The following is a 13,257-nucleotide window of genomic DNA, read 5'->3' as shown; positions in this document are numbered from 1 at the left end:
TTTCTTAACCTTTCATTTCAGTTGAGCTGAAATAATTTTATCCATGTATTTTTTTTTGTTTGTTTTGGTCACTGCCATATTTTGTGTTGACAAAAGAGTTTAAATGCAGAGGAAATGTTAAAGTATAGAATTTGTAATCTAAAGAAAATTAGCATCAAAACCTTCTTTAGCAAATAGACCCCGGTTTGAATCCTGCCACAGCAGATGGTGGAATTTGAAAACAATTTTAAAAACTGGAATTAAGAATCGACTGATGACCATGAAACCATCGTTAATTCTGGTTCACTAATGTCCTTTAGGGGAGTAAATCTGTTGTCCTTACCTGGACTGCCTACATGTGACTCCAGAGCCACAACAGTGTGGTTGACTCTCAACTGCCCTCCGAGGGCAACTAGGGATGGGCAATAAATGCTGGCCCAGCCAGCGATGCCCATGTCCCAGAAATGAATAAGAAAAAGAAATATCTTTCTTAACTCAAAATAAGGATCACCATTAAAATAGCAATCTAAATCAAATACCACTTAGGCGTTTTCTAATTCCACCTTAAAAGAAAAAAAGACTACAGATAAAAAGAACACATTCTCTTGCATAGTATGTTGCAGATGACTATATCTTTTAACTTCAGTTCCATTTTTAGTGATGTATAAGTAACATTCCATTTTAGGATAAGAATGGTTTTGCAAGCAGTTAATACCTTACAAAAGCATGCAGTAGCGCAATTTTAAATAAAGCTAATTTCTTCCATCAATCTTAACCTTGTCAGAAGGTAACCATTCCTACTTTTTTTAAATCTTTTTTTATCTTGCAAAACTTAAGTTATGAGCATAACCAATTTTTCCTGCTCGAGAACATAATTTTGCTTAGCCATGATAGTTAACACAATCCAACATTTTGAAAACAATCAAGTATTTGGGTGGATAAAGAATTGCCAGAGATCTTCTGTCTATTTGTGACATTTTACTGCAGTACAATTTGCTGGTTTCAGGAAAAACAAAGAAGAAACTGATCTCATTTGGGGGACACAAATTCTCTTGATGTGTATATAACATACTATTAATCACTGGAATTCCCCCAAAATAAAGTCGTGAAGACAGGAATCAAATTTTCAAAGTACTTGAATAACACTTAACCTTCAGAATGTTATTTATCATTTCTGACTACAGGGGCCTACGAATAGTTGCCTTCAAGAAGGCGGTGGCTACCTTTTTGAACTCCTGCAGTTCCTGTGGTGCCTGTTAGGCCACAACTTATCATAGAATCTCTAGTGCAGAAATAGGCCATTCAGCCAATCGAGTCTGCACTGACTCTCTCCAAATTTCCTTGGAGTTGTTCCCTCTCCACTACCACAAGTTCTACATATGTGGGAGAAATCTTGTTTAAGGATATAAACCATCAGGGAAGGCATGCAGAGATAAGCGTTTTGAATTTAGATGCTAAGACTGGCGAACCATTGGAGATCGCCGTGGATAGTGGTAATGGATGAGTGGAAAAGGATATTGATAGAAGAGTTTTGAACAAGATGGAGTTATGTACGGAGGAACTCGAGTAGCTGATGGAGAGCATTCAAGAAGTTAAGTTTCAAGATTAATAAAACCATCTAAGAGTCTCAACTTTAGTAGACTAAATTGTCCTGGGAGTACTAATGGAATCCAGATGGAGTTTTATTTTGCTTACTTGTAATAAATCCGAACAGTTTTTAGGTTCTACTAAAGCCCAAAGGCCAAATCCCAATATTACCTGTGGCAACTGTTCCACTGGAGCTTACCAGACTACTATATACCTGTTATCAAAAGTTGTTTCAGGTGCCATGTATAAATAAATCCTTATATAACCAGAATTTATCCAATTTAATGAAATATCGCTAATAAATAACTATGCAGTGGTTTAAAAATTTATTTTGTTCACAAACATTCAAATCAGTTCTACTTAGAATGCTAACTAAGTATGTCATGAATTATTAAAAGTATTTTTACCACTGCTTGAAATCACTTCATTTCTCAGTTTAAAAGTTATAAATGATCACTGCCCCTTCAGAGGTCATCAGTCAGCATAATGCCACACATTGAAAATAATTTTTTACTCTGCACCAGGTCAAAAGCTGTAAACAGACCATATAAAATGTTTTTCATTAATCATGGAGACAGTTTCACCTGAAACTGCAGCATAAAATTCAGGAAACACACAATTCATTATTGGAGGTGCAACAATTCAGATTTTATTATCAGTTCATATTAAGTTCCTTGACATTTCAAGTCTCATCTCATTCAAATGTATACATTTATCATGTCACCTACTGAAATAAAAAAAATGAAGTTCCATAAGCATTTTGTATTTTTTCAGGCTACAGTTATACTCACTGCAAAAGCTGCTGAATCTGCCTCATCAAATAGAACAGAAGTTTCCCAGAAGGTAGTCATAGACTACTCTGCAGTGATTTAACAGTTATAACTTCACATCCAACATCAAGAATAGGTTCTTAGAAGAAACCCCTGTAACCAGATTATTGAAAGCTGCACATGCTTCTCTGACTGGACTGAAGGGGAGGAAAAGAAAAGCAACAGTCCAAGAAATGGAAATTGTACAACTTGGCCTGGTCAAATTTGGTCCACAAATGTATGTTTAACCATACAGATCATCATCATTGTCTTCACTGAACATGTTTCCACCACTTCCTCCTCCAGTTCCTTGGCTTGGTCCTGCACCTGCTTGGCTACTAGATGGGAATCTGCAAGTAGTGGAGGCAATGTTAAACTCTATTTTGAAATATGTGATTTCAGAACAACCTGATTTTCAATTAGAGTATGAAGGGTATTTAGGAGTACTAAAAATTAAGCAACACATGGATTATATTCACATCTATTTGATAAAATTAGGGGAAGGAAATGCAATTTTACTCAACCCAAAACAAATGTTTCAAAGTCTAAACTAAGCACTACGTATAGTTTGTACTATTTAATATATTGAAACATTAAATCGGTTGAATTGACACTTGCTCAAGTTGATTTCTCTCACCCAACTTTCAGCTTTACTCATCTTCTGATGGTGGTCACTCAAGACAAATGGAACTAGGTATCCTCTATTCTTCATTGGGGAACTTAGATAAAGTGAATGTTTGTGTGTTAATCAACTAGTGGTAGTGCAGTTGATCTCAATCCTGTTCAGGGTTCCTCAGTAGTGGCAGATTCAGCTGCCACCACCACCTGAGGATACAGATTTAAGGTGAATGGCAAAAGAACCAAAAACAACATGCGGAAAAGTTTATTACTACAGCGAGCGATTTGGATCCAAAGTATACTGCCTGAGGATGCAGTGGAGGCAGATTCAATCATGGTTTTCAAAAGGGAATTGAATCATCTGAAGAGAAAGATTTGCAGGGCTACTGGGGAAGAGCGACAAGAGAAAATCTGCAGGACTATGGAGAAAGACAGAGTGGTACTAGATGTGCTGTTCTCACAGACAACCAACATGGACTTGACAGACTGAATGGCCTCCTTATGTTATGTAACCATTATATGATTCTAAGACATTCCATGTTTCTTTGGCTCAACATAAAAACAGCTACCCAGCATATTTTGCTTATTTAATGGATTTGTAATTTGATCCCTAACTCTAGACTCTCCAGTTAGGGAAACATCTTCCCAGCATTTTTCAGATCAAGCCCTATCCTGAAACAATCCCTGGGCATATCCCAGTGGCAGGACAGACCCACCAGACATGGTGACACAGTTTCCTCCACTTACTGCATAAGTGGATGTTCAAAATCATGTTACTCTCCCCAAACTCCCACATGCTGCAGCAATGGTACACTTTGTGCACATGCTGCAGTAATGGTACACTTCGTGCACTGTCATCCCGACCTAACATTAAATAAATAAGCGAAAGTTGATGAGGATCGTGGCTGATCTGATTGTAGTCGTAACTCTAAATTCCTCTCTACCCCCTATATCAAATGACTCCCTTGTTGATCACAATCTATCTAACTTAGCCTTAAAAATATTAATATTCTACTTTCTCTCATAAGGGGAAACATCCTCTCAGCATCCACCCTGTCCAGTCCCTCAAAATCTTGTTTCAAAAAGATCACAATGGTCTAAACTCCAACCCATATAGGACCAACCTTTCCTCACAAGGTAACCACTTCATTCCAGGAATCAGTCAAGTGAACCTTTGCTGCACTGCTTCTAATGCGAGTATATCTTTCATTAAGTAAGGAGTCCAAAATTGCACACACTGCTCCAGATACATTGTTTCAACACCTTCACCCCCACTCTCTTCAGCAAATTATATATTTCAACAAGATCATCTCTCATTCTTCTAAACTCTAATAGGTACAGACCATTAAGTTATCACAGAATCCCGAAGGAGACCGCTCAGCCCATCAAGTCCACACTGACTTCCAACAGAGCATCCCTCCCAAGCCCTATCCCCATAACCCCAGGCATTCACCCCTAATCTCCCCAAACTACATATCTTGTGGATCCTCAGGGCAATTTAGCATGGCCAATCCACCTACCTGCACATCTTTGGACTGTGGGAGGAAACCAGAGCACCCGGAGGAAACCCACGGCAGACCCACGGGGAGAATGTGTAAACTCCACACAGACAGTTACCCAAGACCAAAACTGAACCCGGGTCTGTGGCACTATGAGGCAGCAGTGCTAACCATTGTGCCACCGTGCCGCCCCTAATGTAACAGGTAAAACAATAACATGGGACATGTCCTTACAACATAAATTGCATGTGTACCTGTCCCCATTTTAAACTCAAATTATATTTTTATGTAATATTTTCATGTGGTTTAGTAGAGAGGTAGAGTTGATTGCAGCAGGAGTTTCACTGCGAGGTAGAGGATGCACCACAGCACTACCAAGAGCATGAGACTGCACTTAGTATGCCATATTTATATTGGAAATTTTCAATTCAAACATGGACGTAATAAACTAAAATGGAAAAAAGCTAACAAAAGCTAACACTCTCCAGTAAGGGGTTACAAGATAATGATCAAGAAAAGATTCCTGTCCCTAGGCAAACGGCTCTGCATTAGCTGTCGATGGCGATTAGTGTTAACATTTTAAGCATTCTTAAATGCAGTCCATTTAGAATCTATAAACTCTAGCTGTACAGATTGTCAGCAGTTTCAAAATAGAATTCTTCAGACACTGAATTACCATTCCCTCTTTTTGTAATGTGCAAAAACAAACTGAATTAAAAGTGCATATTAAATCTGAAATGCAACTTCAAATAATGTCACATTAAGTGCATCAGACTTTCTAATTCCAACATGCAGTTAGGCTCTATAGGACAATTTTCATCAAAAAAATCTACTGTGTAAATTGAAATATTTTTCATTGCCAAGTTCTTTTATATGGAAATGAAATAACTTTTAAAATAAAATAAATTTGGAAACATAAGAAATATGCTAGTCTTTCTAGTTAGCTCCGGCTCACTGACATTCATGCTTCCTGTCTCCCTCTCCTGAATCCTCGTGAGATGAGCAGGGAGAAGCAGGAAGAGCAGCTTCGAACTGGGGAGTTACAAAAAACAGCGGCAAGAGGAAGTGTCAGAGGGGAGTTTAGAAAGCGGGTGAAGCCATCGAAATGTTGTTGATTGGGTCACTCAACCGGTCAGACCCAGCATAAAAAGGCATTAAAATGAAACGCCCAACGCTAAACAAGAATACCGGCCCCATTAACGAACCAAAGTTAAAGTGCAACTATTTAAAACAGGGCGAATTAAAATAGGGACTTACTGCAGTATAACTGCACCACCTCACACTAATGATAAAGTTCAGTATGCAGGCATTCCTGGAACACACTGCAAAATACTTTAGCCAAATTAGGGTATAACTGTCACTGACACAATGCAAGGAAGAAAAATAAAATGTTAGAAAGTTTTTTTTTTTAAGAAAAGTATTACGAAAATTAAAATTATTTGTTCAACCAAAGCAAATCAGCACATGAATTTTTTTTGTCATGACCACCTGTCATTGATTATTTACAGTTAAAGAAAAAACTTTTAATGTACACCAGGGAAACCACCAGCATGTTAATCTTCAGACAAATGACAATGAAAGATACAAAGGAAACTTGCCTGAAACTGCCAAATCCACGACTTTGCTGCAGTGTTTGTGCAAACATTTCATATTTTCGAATATCATTATCACTGACAGATCGGCGTGCATAGCGCATAGCTTCCTCAAAATGGTCCTTGCGTATTTCAGGAACTGGATCATCTTCTTCAACCTCCTGCATTTCAAGCCACTTAGGTATTAATGAGCATCATTTAAAAAACAGAAGCCAATAACTGGTTTAGAATAAACCTGAGCAGATGTTTATATTTGAAAAGCATAATGACTGCACATACCATGGCTGAAGGGTTGCCCTGTCTTTCACGTTCTCGCCTGATCTCACTTTCAATAGATTCTCTGATTGCAAGTTTACAAGCTCGTTGACAGATCTCGGTCAAATCAGCTCCAGAAAACCCATTGGTGGTCTTAGCCAAATACTCCAAGTCAACTTCCTACAAAAAAAATATACATTAACTGGGTAACTTGCAAACATTAACTGAAAGCTTCAACCTAAACTTGGGCTACTTAAGATGCTTGCTAACCTGGGAAGTTGTTCTTTGAGAGTCTAATTTCTGTATTCAGTTACCAAGCTTTACAGCCTTGTATATTGTTTGTATTTATCACAATATTGTTCATACTGTAACGTTCCATACTAAAAGCCAACAACATACATTTCACAATACAGGTATAGTATCTCAAAACCTGCAACCTCGAGGCCGTGGCCATACCAGATTTCAGGTTGGGCAGTTTGGGACAAGCCAGGTCAGGTCAGGTCAAGAGTCACCCGAGGGCAGGTATAGACCTGCAGGTAAAGTGGCAAAGCAAATAACTAGTCCAGTGGCATGCCATCCCGAATTATAAGTTTTAAAAAGCAATTTACTCAATTAAAATTGCTGCATGGCACATTCCAAAAATTTTTTGATTTTTTTTGGACAACTCCAGTTTTTGCACAGCCAGTTGAGACACTACCTGCAATTAAATACCAAGAATCTTATTCCAAAGAAAATTTATCAGGTTCTCAAAAGAGTATATCTGCTCCGATTTGAAGAAATTGCCTGACTAAGAACACATGAACAAGCAGGAGGAGAGCATTCAGCCTCTCAAGCCTGCTCTGCCGTTAAATAAGATTTTAGCTGATCTGATAGTAACCTTAAATTTGCAACCTGCCTACCCCCAATAATCTATCACCTCTTGCTTACCAAGAATCTATCCACCTCTGCCTTAAAGTATTTAAAGAGTCTGCTTCCACCACTTTTCTAGGAAGAGCATTTCAAGGGCACTCAGCCCAGACAAAGAATTTCACCTCAGCTCAGTTTTAAATAGGCAACCCTTATTTATAGACAGTGACGCTGGGTTTTAGATTCTGCCACAAGAGAAAACATCCTTTCTACATCCACCCTGTCAAGACCTCTCTGGATCTTATACGTTTCAATCTAGTCACCTCAGCCTTCTAAATTGCAGCAGACACAAGCCTGACCTGTCCAACCTTGCCTCATAAGACAACCCACACAATTCCAGGTGTTAGTCTGGTAAACCTTCTTTGAATTGCTTCCAATGCAATTATATACTTCCTTAATTAGGCTGACCAATACTGTACACAGTATTCCAAATGTGGCTTCACCAGTGCCTGTACAATTGAAGCATAACCTGCCTAAGTTTTGTAGATAAGCTATTGAAGGTTGAACACCATGTGCTACAAGTCCTTTCCTTGGATTTCCACCTTGCCGTGGAGAGGCTGGAACATTCCACTGATCCCAAGAATGATGTCAATGGGAGTCTTAAACTCCTAGCAGGGTCACCCATGATGGTCAGAGGGGAGGAAACAGACAGGGTGCAATCCAGAACAAGTCCTCAACGGCAGTTCGGGCAGAAGATATTTGTATGGTATCAACGGCTGTGATGGCAGATGAAGGTTGCAGCAACAGGGAGATCCCCAGTTGTCGAGGTCCCCTTGCCACTAGAACTGGACCTATCCTCTGTCAAGGACCATGTGTCTGCTGATGTGCGAAGGTATTCTCACGTTAAAAGGCACCAGGCATCTACCTAAAGGACACAACACACTCCTAACAGAGACCAGCCCTGCGGCGATTGGCAAAAGGTGAAGGGGAACCGAGAGATCTGGAAATCCCAAGCTTCAGACCAGCATGAAGGTGGTGGAGTCTGAATCAGTCGTCTCGCTCTTGGAATAGTAACAAGAGAGCATTTCAGCAGTTTTCTTCGTGAATGAGTAGCCTTCTTCAGGATCCACTCTGCTCACCCCACTTGGGAAAAGGACAAGAAAAGATGCTCTAAAAATAGTCTGTTCCATCCCCAGCCTAGCTGGAAAACCACATCCCGCAGGCTCATCTATCTGTGGTGAGAAAATCAAAGTTAAACTCAATTTTGGAACCTGGAATATATGAACCCTCATGGATAATGAGCAAAACAATCAACCAGAACTAAGAACTGCCCCTGTTGCCTGTGAATTCAGGCACTTCAACATTGGCTTCGCTGCTGCCCCGAGACCCAAAGATCCTCCATCTACAACTTGCCAAGAACCAGCAGCCAACGGTTGTGAGTGCCTATATCCTAACTCTTGTTGCCAATGAAGAGTCCAAAGAAAGCTTCTACTCCACCCTGGACATCATATCTTCCAGAAGAACATTGGAGAGTAAGATAATCCTCCATGGGAACTTCAATGCCAAGGTTGGAAAGGATTTCCAGTTCTGGAAAGGAACCATCAGAAAGGAAGGAGTTGGGAACACCAGCTTGCCATCACTAACACACTGGTCCGCCAAAAAAAACACGTTCAAGACTTCCCGGAGACATCCATGATCAAAGCACCGGCACATGGTCGACTTTATGATTGTCTGATCTAGAGACTAAAAGCGATGGCCAGTGCTGATGAATGCTGGACAGATCACTGGCTCATCCATTCCTCCATGTCCATTCAAACTCCACCATAAGCAGTGGAAGATGAAGAAACAGCTCAGAAAAAAAGATCACCGTGGAGTGGCTTCAAGAATCAAGCATGCTAGTGAACCTCCAACAATGTCTCCACCCAAATCTCCAAAGTGTTCATTCTAAAGGAGTAGAGGAAAAATGGAAAGAGCTGAAGATAGCCATCAGCTCAAGCTGTGACAAAACCATCAGCTACAAGCTTAGAAAACACCAACTGATTTGAAGAGAACAACCACACCATCCTATAATTATGAATGCTGATTGGTTAGGGAAAAATGTGAAAAATCATACTGTAACCATAGTAAAAACGTTTCCTGAAAGTCAGATCCATGAAAATATACACAGATAAATGAGAAGGATTACATTTTAGTTTGCAAAATAAGGTAATATATTACTTGGAAAATAATCTTATGGGTTAGAGGAGCTGGGAGTACAAATGCACAAATCACTATGTAGTGATGCAGGTTACTAAGGCCATAAAATTGCACAAACCAAGTACTAGGGTCTATTCCTAAAGTAGCATTGAAAAGCAGAGAAGTTATGCTGAACTTATCAAACATTGGTTAGACCACATTTGGGAGTACTGTGGATATTTCTGATTATCCCATTATAAAAATAAATAGAGGTTGCACTGGAGAGAGTCTAAAAAAGATTTACAAGGATGGTACCAGAAATGCAAGGCTTTATCTCTCCTGGACGGTTGGTTTGTTTGTTTCTCTGTTGATCATTAGATGAATCAAAGAGGAGGCTCAAATGGACTGATTGGATCAAATGGCCTGTTTTGTGCTGTATATACTATGCAATCCAGATAATTTAAAAGAACATGCAAACTCAAAGTAAAATCTTGTTTCTGAATATAGGTTACAAAAATCTAGATTGTCTACAATGCAACAAGTTACTAGACTTAGCAATAACAGTTTCTCAGCGCTGCATTACTCAAAGTAAAAATAATTTGCCCGTGAAACTTAATTTTTGCAACCCAACATGCCCATTCTAATTTTTGATATCAAACAACTTGAAAATTTTAATTTTAAAAGAAATAAAACCATACTTGCCTTAGCAATAGGAGACTTCCTCAAGTTGGCTTTCAGAATAGCACCACGAGATTTCTCATCAGGCAGTGGGATGTAGATCAGTTGGTCAAGGCGTCCAGGACGCAAAATTGCAGGGTCAATAATATCAGGGCGGTTAGTGGCACCAATGATAAAGACATTCTTTTTGGTGGACATACCATCCATTTCAGTTAGAATCTGGTTTATAACACGATCAGCAGCACCACCACCATCACCGATGTTGCCACCGCGAGCCTTAGCAATGGAATCAAGTTCATCAAAGAACAGTACACAAGGGGCAGCTTGACGGGCCTGAAAAATAAAGTGGAGGAGGGCCATCTGTTATATGTTCGTTAAGACAAAGATTGGTCAGAGAACATTTGGAATTGGGGATCCACAAATAGCTCTGAAGTTTACCATAAGAAATTATTTAACATAAAGGCCACCATTTTTTATGAAATATATTCTACAGGACATTATTTTTATGCATTCATGCAAGGCCAGCACTTATTGCTTTCCCTTCATTGCCCTTGAGGCAGTGCTGAGGAGCTTCTGGAACTACTGCAGAACCATGTGGTATAGATACAGCCAGTGTTGTCACGGAGAATGCATTTTCACCCACTGAAATTGAAGCATCGGTTATATATTTCTAAATCAGGATGGCATGCAAACTGGACACACTACTCCACTTCAGGCTGAACTAGTGTCCTGCAGATGATTGCCAAAACTTACTTTCTTTTATGCTTCTATGTCTCTACTTAGAAAGCCTAGAATTCCATAAGCCTTGCTAACTGCTTCCACAACCTGCTCGACCAACTTTAACAACTCATGCACATAAAATCCCAGGTCCTTCTGCTCTTGCAGTCCTTAAAATTGCATCTTTCATTTTATATTGGCACCTCATGTCTCTTCACACTTCTTTGCATGAAATTCCATCTTCCTGTCCATCCATTCCATCAGCTTACATCCTCTTGAACAAATCCTCCTTAAAAGTTCACAATACTTCTAAGTTTTGTGTCATATGCAAATTTTAAAATTGCACTCTGCCCACCCAAATGGAGGTCATTAATATAGTTATTGTTGAATTCCAAATAGTTATCCTTGACCCCGGTAGGACATCCTCTCTCTTCAGCACTAATATTGCCCCTTAATCAATGTTGTAACATGTATTCAAGAGTACCTAGTTCCCAGTCTTGTCTTTCTTTAAGCCAGATCTTCGTTATTCCCACATTATATTTTCATGCGGCTGCCTAAGCCTCACCAACATTATTTACCGTGCTACGTGTATTCGCCTATATGCACTTCAAATCTTATTGCATTCCCTTACTCTGACCTCACCTACTGTCTTACTATGTCTTACTCTTGCACAGCCTGTCTCTTCCAATTCTTTCTGCACCTTGTTTTTCCTTTCTAAGGTTACAGCCTGGTTCTCATCCCACTAAGGTAGTTTAAACGCTTCCAAATAGCACCCATAAGCACATTGGTCTCAGCTTTGTTCAGGTTCAACTCATCCAGCCAGTACAGAACAACAGTCCTAATGCACGAGGAATCTAAAACCTTCCTTCCTGCCCCATTTCTCCAGCAATACATTTATTTGATCAATCCTCCCATTTCTATAATCATGAGCGCATAGCACAAGGAATAATCTGGAGATTGCTACATTTGAGGTACTGCTTGCTAGCTCCACAAAACCTGCCTGGACCTCAGCCCTCTTTCTATTTATGTTATTGATACTGATAAAGACAACAATTTCTGGCTGTTCATCCTCTCCCTCAGAGTATTCCGAAGCCAGAGACATCCTTGACATGTGCTTAGACAATTAGGCATTTTACATGCTCCCCAGATGGCTGGAAAACAATGGAATAGGTTTTTAGCCAGCAACAATCTTTGAGATAAATATTTTTACAACTGCAGACAAATTTCAGATCACTCAAAAAACACAGAAACCTACATTGTAAGAAAAAAATCAAAATGAAACAGCGAGAGCAGTCTCACACAGCCTGGACTCTTTCCGCTTTTTACTCTCATTGAACCTGAACGGCGGTAGGATCGAAGTCCCAAGAAATCTCTCAGGAAATTTGGTCTCAATTGGAACCATCTCTTGCAAATTATTTTTCTGTCATTCCACTCTGCACAGATGGATTTCCTAAAGGGGCTGCTCCTCCACACACACACTACTTTATTGTCCTAGTTTTCCGTCCATTGAGATAGTGACCTCTGTACCAACCACTAGGGTGAAGTGTTGTACGAAGTAGTGATGCACAATGTAATTTCGAGTCACTCCACTGATACCCAGGCCATTTGCCACTTCTGCAGATTACATTTTAATTATATTGAGGGAGCATTGGTGCAATTGTCCTTCATGGATAATGGGACAACCTACTGGTTTATTTCAAAGAAGATCAAGGGATTGTACGAGTACAGAAGATAATCATGCTGGAAAGACGAGTGGCTGATGACAGGCGTTCTTTTTTAAAACTCTATATTCAAAGTTTCAAAGCATTTCAATAGTGTTGCTTTAAACCCAATTTTCATTCTGATTAAGCTCTAAACATTATCCAATACTGACTCACTCTACTTTTCTTGCTGGACAAATCAGTGGAAATGTTTGCTGACAAGAGCTCAAATATTTTCAAAAGGAACCCTGGTCAGAAATAAATCTGAAAGAAAATAAACACTTGCTCAGGGTACATAACACCAAAAACGTGAAGGACAATGTCAAAACACCACTTAAATACAAACATTTGAGTCAAATTTATGCTCTTCTTAAAAAAAAACAATTATTTTAAATAATACTTTCACTACATACCTTATCAAAGATTTCACGGACATTTGCCTCAGATTCTCCAAACCACATTGTAAGAAGCTCTGGTCCCTTGATTGAGATAAAGTTGGCCTGGCATTCATTTGCAATGGCTTTAGCCAGCAAAGTTTTACCACAACCAGGTGGTCCATAAAATAGTACACCCTTTGAGGGGGTCATGCCAAATTTCAGGAATTTGTCTGGATGCTCCACAGGATACTGTTAAAAACAAACAAAGAAACGTGTGCTATGTTTCATATAACTTTTCATGAAATATCCCAACCCTGGTAAAAGATGAATTCAATTATCCAACAAGTCTCTCAATAGCTACACAATAATGATACAAAGTGGGGTGACAGTAAACCACAAAAGATTGAATGCTGCCAGGTTTATTT

At 39.4% G+C, this 13,257-nt stretch overlaps 1 protein-coding gene across 2 annotated transcripts in view; it reads right to left on the bottom strand.

Moving 5' to 3' along the window:
• Nucleotides 1-2,189: 2,189 nt before the first annotated feature.
• The window catches only part of vcp (valosin containing protein), a 49,033-nt gene continuing 37,965 nt past the window's right edge, over nt 2,190-13,257 (bottom strand). The window contains exons 13-17 of one of the 2 annotated variants that reach the window (XM_078219482.1): nt 12,869-13,081; nt 10,063-10,371; nt 6,364-6,519; nt 6,091-6,245; nt 2,190-2,725 (exon numbers count right to left, since the gene is read on the bottom strand). In XM_078219482.1, coding sequence (XP_078075608.1) covers nt 2,620-2,725; nt 6,091-6,245; nt 6,364-6,519; nt 10,063-10,371; nt 12,869-13,081 — 939 coding nt within the window. In that variant the 3' untranslated portion in view covers nt 2,190-2,619. Of the gene's footprint in view, nt 2,726-6,090; nt 6,246-6,363; nt 6,520-10,058; nt 10,372-12,868; nt 13,082-13,257 lie in introns of both variants that reach the window. The other variant, XM_078219481.1, reaches the window with a different exon arrangement.

Source organism: Mustelus asterias, chromosome 1, assembly GCF_964213995.1.
Source record: "Mustelus asterias chromosome 1, sMusAst1.hap1.1, whole genome shotgun sequence".
NCBI classification, from domain to species: Eukaryota; Metazoa; Chordata; class Chondrichthyes; order Carcharhiniformes; family Triakidae; genus Mustelus; species Mustelus asterias.
The sequence above is the reverse complement of the archived record's forward strand: the minus strand, read 5'-3'. Positions and strand labels throughout refer to the sequence as shown.